The sequence below is a fragment of the Lucilia cuprina genome, chromosome 5 (genome assembly GCF_022045245.1).
Source record: "Lucilia cuprina isolate Lc7/37 chromosome 5, ASM2204524v1, whole genome shotgun sequence".
Taxonomy (NCBI): Eukaryota; Metazoa; Arthropoda; class Insecta; order Diptera; family Calliphoridae; genus Lucilia; species Lucilia cuprina.
In genome coordinates, this window is record NC_060953.1 from 37,157,013 (window position 1) to 37,165,363 (window position 8,351).

General features: G+C 29.8%; 1 protein-coding gene across 1 annotated transcript in view; it reads left to right on the forward strand.

Annotated features, from left to right (window-relative positions):
* The first annotated feature begins 3,448 nt into the window (after positions 1 to 3,448).
* The window catches only part of LOC111677596 (aquaporin-like), a 5,933-nt gene continuing 1,030 nt past the window's right edge, over positions 3,449 to 8,351 (forward strand). The window contains exons 1-2 of the mRNA XM_023438750.2: positions 3,449 to 4,175; positions 4,247 to 4,793. Coding sequence (XP_023294518.2) covers positions 4,138 to 4,175; positions 4,247 to 4,793 — 585 coding nt within the window. The 5' untranslated portion in view covers positions 3,449 to 4,137. The remainder of the gene's footprint in view (positions 4,176 to 4,246; positions 4,794 to 8,351) is intronic.

The following is an 8,351-nucleotide window of genomic DNA, read 5'->3' on the forward strand; positions in this document are numbered from 1 at the left end:
TTCTTTAGAAATAACCATTTACTGTAGCTATACATGAAAGAGTTAATATGCTCAATAATATATTTAACGACTGATATAGTCGTGTCAAAACGGAATCCTTACGACTCGACTGGATAACCATGGTAATATCGAAATAAAGTTACATTCATACGTATGTATGTATATTTTTTTTATCAGATCAGATAGTAAATACTAATTGTCAAATATCATTAATAAAAAATTTTTACAACTGAAGATAATTCTAATTTTTATTAAGATTGTAAATATTTATCAGAAATTCCCTCAAATAAATGGATAATAATTTAAAAGTATTTTGATTTATAACTAAATGCTTGTGAGATATATTCGCAGCCAATTAAACTACATTATGTTAGAATACGAGGGTATATTAAAAAATCATTGAATAATATTATAAACTTTGGACCGATAATGATGAGAAAAGATAGTGTAGTTTTGTATTTAAAAAATTAGTTTTTGATAAATTTATATTTGGGTATTTCGAGCTTTACACAATATTTTTAAAAACGGGTCTCATGTGATGAGGGCCACACTTTATAAAATAATTTTTGAAAATTTTATATGGAGATTGAAGTCCCGAAGATACATATACAAACATCGCATATGCGTATTAAATTAATAACTTTAATTTCTTTGTGACCCTCGTACGCGTGTAATCAGGAAATCTCTATAAAATTATTGTTTATTATATTTCTTTTTAAGGTACTTTAACGTATTTTATAAGCAATTAGAAATATAAAAAAATATGCAATACTCGTATATATGTACTTGAGTAAACATTTAAGTACGAACATTGATTAAAAGTGCAAAGTTTTTCGCAAAACATATTTAGATAAATATGAAGGTTGTGTGATAAGTAATGATAATATGAGACATCAAAAAACGTATTTTTTGTTTACATAAACCAGCAAAATACATGTTAATGACTTCCACTTACACAATAACTTACTATCTCACAACTACTGCATTTCGACTACATTACTTATTACTTACTTTATACATCATTTTAGACGCAGTAGACTTATTTTCGTTTTTTTCCAAAAAAACTGCTTTCTTAACCATTAATTCTATCACATTAAGTACTTACCTAACACCCTATGTGTAAGCGAGTGTGGTAAGTAGTTGTCTTTAAAGTCATAATCCTGTTAATGTAATGACTTAAAATGCTAATGTGTAAGTAAATTTTATAACACCTATTACTTTTCAATATAAGATTTTGCTGGGCATTAGAGATAATACAATTTTGTTAAAAATCAATATTAAACTCAAATCAAGGATGAGTATTAAATAATAAAAATATTTTCTTAAAATTTTTTGAAACCAAAAATCGAGGGATAAAAAGGTTAAATTTCTTTTATCATTGAACTCTACATAATTAATTTACGTTTCTACGTACTCATTTATTTCAAATATATCAATTAATATTCCAAACACACCTACTCCAATATAAGTTCATTGAAATAAATATGTTTTGCCACCTTTTAAGGGCTTCCAAATAAAATTCGCCGCGTATTGATGGTGTCAATTAATTGTTCGTTCTATCCAGTTAATATAAACAGAGACAGACAGACAGACATTGTTTGCAAAACAATAAGCCAAACTCCAATAAAAAAATAATTAATAACAACCATATAAAAAAAGAGAAAAATAATAACAAAAACAAATAAATATTATTAACAATTTGTATTACGAGTACGAATTACAAAATAAATAAATAAATGTTTCTCTTAGTTGTACGTATTTTTTTATTGATGGTTAAATGATCAAATGTTGTGGTTGCTGTGAAAACCAAATAATAAATTTTAAATTATTTTTACACTAAAAGAAATTGTTGTTAAAAGCAAAATGATTGTTATTAAGTCATGTATTTATGTGCAATTATTAGGCCGTCAAATTATATAATTTTGTGCGTAAAGCTAAGGTTTTCATGTTCAAGGTAATTTGATAAAAATTGGCACATATCTTTGTGCAGTTCGATCGGACAGTTCTGAACTACCTATTTATCCTATCACTGAAGGTGTAACCCTCACATGTGCTTGTCCTACGATAAAATCCATCGTCAGCCAATAGATTACAAAAAAAGTAGAAGGAAGAATAAGTTTACTCAAGTGTCCACTTACTTCTTTACCCTCATTTTCAAATTGCATAACCGTTTCGAAAGACGAGAAGAAAGAACCAAAAAGTTGGCAAGACGTTAGTGGAAATCATTGCCTTTTTCGGATACATAAACTTTTTGTTGGATTGTTGGGAAGTGACTAACTATGTACATGTATATTTTGTTCCTAAACTAATTTTCTTTTATATGGCTGGTACCCATATAATGCAGAGCTAACCATTTGAAGAGTATTCGGGGCAATCACCTGATGGCACTGTGGTATGAACCAAAAGTAATGTTGCATTACCAAACCTATACTTTACTTTACCCACTATTGCAGGTCCGGATGTGTTTTCTTAAAGATCCCATATTTCTGCTCTAATCGTTGGGTGTCCCGGTAGGGTAGTTGTGTTGTAGTGTGCAGCCTGTCAGTATGTGAGTTTGATTCTCATCAGATTATAGTCATCGTCATCCGGTTTCGTGCATTTGATTATTATATCTCTAATAGTTAGTAGGTTAGTTATTTAGTTAGTTATTAAGGTAGATAGATAGATGATAGATAGATAGATAGATAGATAGATAGATAGATAGATAGATAGATAGATAGATAGATAGATAGATAGATAGATAGATAGATAGATAGATAGATAGATAGATAGATAGATAGATAGATAGATAGATAGATAGATAGATAGATAGATAGATAGATAGATAGATAGATAGATAGATAGATAGATAGATAGATAGATAGATAGATAGATAGATATATAGATAAATAGATAGATGCTTTTGTTTTAATAACGACAAATTTCATTTTTTACAAACAGTAAACGCCATCTGTTTTTTTTTATCATTTTTGACAAATTTGACAAAATCATTTCTTTTCCAAGTGATAATTTAATAACATTGTAAATATCAATTTGACCTGGATACATTATAATATCAACTGACAAAGTTCACATGATTAATATTAGTTATCACAAAATTTGTTTATGTATTCCCAACTACATTTTTAGTTGAAAAAAAACATAATAAACTTTTTTGGGTGATGACGATAAATCTGTTCGTGCGCATTCTTTACTATTAAATTATCATAATTGTCAAATAAATAGAGATTAACTAAGTTATGTTGATCGTTATCAAAACTTGTTGAGTATTTTTTTACGTGTATTTGAAATGTTTTTGAGTATAAGTGCTTTAAAAACACGAACGTAAAAGTGTGGATACTCAACGATCCACAATTTGTCACATTAGCAGAGCGTAGTGGGAGTCGTTGGCTAAAACAATAAAAAAAATTCATTAAAACTAAATACGAATACGAAAAAAATAAAACGAGAATTGTGATTAAAAACCCAAAAAAAACTAAAAACATTTTGATGGCATTCAATAACTGTTGGATTTATCAGTTCATATTTAACCATTCAACCAACTCCAACAAAATAAAAAAACTTCTCTCCTTAAAACGAAAACCAAACAAGAGTGCTTTTAAGAAAATAAGTGAACTAAATGATCGTGTGAATTTTGCTAACGCACTTACATGATTTTAATAAATGCAGTTGCCAAAAAAACGAAAATAATTTAATTTAATGCCAAAATAAACCGCCCTAAAAAAATTGGCAAAAACAAAAATCTCAATTTTAAATACTAAACAAACGACAAAATAAAATGTTTTTACGAGTACAAATACTAAGCAAATGCTTCTGTTCTTGGCCATAAAACTTAAAATAAAACTAAATATTTCTTAGTGCAAAATCAAACATATGTTAAACAACACGTTTCTTTTTAAAATTGTGGCATTTACGAGTATGAATCCATAAAAATATTCAACTAACTAGACTTTAAACGTTTTGCAAAACAAATTAAGCAAATCATTTAACAATACATACGTATGATAACTGGCATGTTGAAAACCCGTTGGCCAGACAAATAAACTTTATACCGGAAAATAATAATTATTTTGAAAAATTAAAAATTATTAAAACAAAAAATTTAAAATCAAGTTTGAAAAAACTAATAACAGCAAAATGAAAAGTCCCCTATTCAAATGTTTGTGCGCCCAAAGGTACAGAATAGATAATAATGAAAATTATATAAAAATTTGTGTTATTAAAAATTATTTCCCCAATTTTACAGCCCCAAGGAAAAGGTTAAACTATTGGAAAATTTATGCTGCCTTTTAAGTGAATTCATTGGCACTGGCATGCTTATGTTTTTGGGCTGTATGGGCTGCATAGAATCTGATCTCTTTGAGAGCAACAATTTGACTAGATCGTTAAATTTCGGTATTGTTGTTCTGATCATTATACAATGTTTTGGCTGCTGTTCTGGTGCACATTTAAATCCTGCCGTTACCTTGGCTTCTTATATCTATAATATGCTATCCTTACCCATGGTTGTGGGCTATATAGTGGCTCAAATACTAGGCGCCATTTGTGGTTATGGTTTGCTTAAAGTTTTCCTGCCTATGGATCTTATACAGGTGCCGGGTAAAAGTAATGCTTTATGCTTGACTGCTGTTCATTCAAGCATTGCTACTTGGCAGGCTGTTGGTATTGAAATGTGTATAACGGCCACCCTAGTGTGGGTGTGTTGTGGTGTTTGGGATCCACGTAATAAAATGTTTCAGGATTCTGTACCCATTCGTTTTGGTCTGACAATTGCTTCGTTGTCTATAACAGCGGTAAGTGTATTTTATATTTATTAAATTAATTAATATAGATATAATCATGTAATTTATAAATACTGTGACAAGTGATTTAGTGAAGTTGAGAAAATAGTCTTAATGCTGCAGAGTGGTTTAGACTTTATCTTCAGCTCCTTCCAAAGTTGTTAAATTTTAAAGAAAAATTTTGCAAAGAGCCGATCCTCATAATGACTCTACACTTATATAGCTCTATATGGTCCTTAAATATGTACGAAATTTTTCTACTAACACGTTATAATAAAAACTATAAAATAATCACCAAAAATTGTCCAAACTTAAAATCGTTTTGATATTTTTCAAATTACGGAATTTCGATCCCCATTTCGAAATGATTGTGAAAACATTTTGTACTGATAACCAAACTTTCAGTCACTGGTAGGAAACTGAGGCATCTACACAAAAGTATATTATTTATTTTTTCGTGTTTAGTACGTACATTCATACATATGCATCGATGGAAAGGTTATCCTAAAGAAGATAGTTCCTCTGGCAAGTCTTATGTACTTTACTATAAAGCCAGTGTTTCATAATGAGATAAAGGCCTTGTTTACCACTAGTATCGTCTTGGTTTGACGTTTTTTTGTTATATTTTGAAAAATCCATTTTGTTAAGATTCCGCGGGCTTACAAAGTACTCGTGTCGTGTCGGCCTTTTTTCGCTGTAGTCTTTTTCATCCAAAGGGTGAGCTTCTTTGATGATTTTACAGGTCCAACTTGGACTTGGTATTTGGACTTCCGTTTATAACCACCCATATGGAATGACCTTTGCTGTATCGGCAACAGCACTTAGAGACGTAATACGTAGAGCGAAACACGAATCCATCATACATATTAAGATTTTGTTCGTACTCACCGAGAACACACTGTTGTAAATTTGACATATTTTGTCGCCTTTCCATCACCATCCAACTCTGCACATTTTTCATTCATTCGATACACCCATACAGAACTACATCTGACACAATTTCTCTAGGAATACGGGAGAGTAAAATCCATATACCCCTATATTCATCCTGTATCATAAATACTAACTCATTTCCAATGCTTATCCCCACAGTCACTACCTTGTGAGCTATCTGTTGCCTCTGCAATAACACCGTCTATTACCCAAATAATAGACTTTACAATCTGGTTCAACCCCTTGTCAAACCATTCCAAGAAAACGACAAGGGTGCATTTGTTCATCACCAGTTTATAGTCCCGGCAGACTAAAGCTACTGGAAACACCTCTTTTCCAGGCAAATACAATCACACCAAGATAGGGTCTTTCATCAAGCTAACGTGTCCCCGGGGAGATATTTCTTGTATAAGACTTGATTATCAGTCTTTACATGCACCCTAATAACCTGAAAATATAAAACTCTGCCTGAGGGGTGAAGGTTCCCGTGGTTAGAGATTATTTGGTTCTATGGTTCGACCCCATGTGAAATCATTCCAAGAAAAATCCGAGGACACATTTGATCATAACCAGATTATAGCACCGACAGACTAGAGCTATTGGGAACACCTTTTTTCCACCGGGATTGCATTCTCAGCAAAGGTCCTTTATCAAAGTAATATGCCCCGCGGGTAAAAGTAAAGAACTGATTTTCTTATTCAATACACAATTAAGAATCTCATATTCAAAAGAAATTAGTTCTGGACATTAAGACGGACGAGGCCAAATTTCCCAATCACGTTTCCAGCTGTTCAGTTTATTTCGGCAAATACATTCGATGTGACGTTATTTTGCTCTTAGGCCTTTTATCGCCAGTGACTATAAAATGCAAAAATTACTTCTCTTTATAGATTTCAATCAACTGATTCCCTATATTCGAATCAACATAATATTTTTTGTTTACATTTTTAATGACTAAGTATAAACGAGAGATATAAGCTCATTCAAAATATCAACCGCAAAACTAATTTAAAATACATAAAACTCTATAATGACAAGTTTTTGAAACGAATTATTTTTCCGTATTTGGTTTTACTACATTTGAATGCATATTTAATTTATGTAGACAAATTTAAATAAATTTATTAATTTCTGGCACAAGCTTAAGACGAATTTATAAAATAAATAATTTATAATAAACTTATAACTCGTTATAGTAGCATCATTTTAATTAGTATTTCATAAAAAAATCAAACACATGTTTTAATGTTGCTGTTGTCATATGCAAACTATTGAGTCTTCAAAATCTATAAAATTAAAAAAAAAAACAAATAACATACAAAAGATAATCCAAATAAATTATGCTGATTTATTAAAAGATAAATGTTTCAGTTCTAAAACATTTAAAATTGATTTAAATAAAAAAACTAGTTAAAAAAATAATTTTGTATTTACAAATAATGAAATATTTTTTTTTTTCTCAAACATCAATAAAAAATTAAACAACATTATTATCGCTCTTTGGATTGTAAAAGTATTAAATTTCATTTAAATCCAACAACCCTGATAATTGTAATCAAATTCGTATTAAAAATCGCACAAATGTCATTCGCCAAAAAAACGTAATCGAAATTAAAATCAACATAACTAATAGTGTTACGAGTTTTAAATATATTATTGTTTTTTTCGGATAGTATTTTATACAGTACATACCTACACAGATATGTTTTCGATAACCAATTGTTTGTATATTAAGGGAATATGTGTGACTAAACTATATATGCAAACAGATCGTTATCTACATACAAAATTAAGACCACGGAAAAAGTATAAATTGTTAAATCGTTAGAGTATTATCTTATGAGTTTTTGATATGAAAATCGCATTTTTGTAATATGTATAAAGACCAGGGAAACCAAAAGTAAGCTCTAAAAAAAACTCTTTAAATTTAAAAAATAATTTTTAAAAATAAAAGTTCGTGGAAAAGTTATATAGAAGTTTGTTATTCTGTTTAAAATTTAAAAAATACAAATTGAACCTCCTTCTAAGTTTCGAAGTAGATTTAGCGATCTGTCTTTGTAACTTCCTTTTGTTGTTACGTTTGTTTTGCAAATGTATGTATGTTTATCTGTCTGTCCGCTTGCATGTATGTTGTAATCAGTTTTCAGAACATCACAGATAACTTCGAGATCCGAATCTTTAATAATTTTCGCGTAAACGCTATTTTCAATCAGTCCATAAAGGAGATATGACCAAAAATTCAACAATGAATTTCACAAAAAGTTTAGATGTCTTGAAACATGAAATAAAGCATGTTAGGTCCCCATGTAAATGAGAATAAAATGGGAATTTTGGTACTTTTTGAATTTTCTATAACGTTGACCCTGAAATCATGAAATTAAGGAGTAAGTAAGAACATATAAAAAAGGGGCTTTCACGATCTGAAATCTACCCACCGAGTTTGAATAGACCCATAACTTACCCTTCCCCTCATATAAGGTCTCCTACGCTTATTACTGCCTTAATAATAAGATCGTTAGTTACTTAGTCAGATAGATATTTAGATAGATAGATAGATAGATAGATAGATAGATAGATAGATAGATAGATAGATAGATAGATAGATAGATAGATAGATAGATAGATAGATAGATAGAT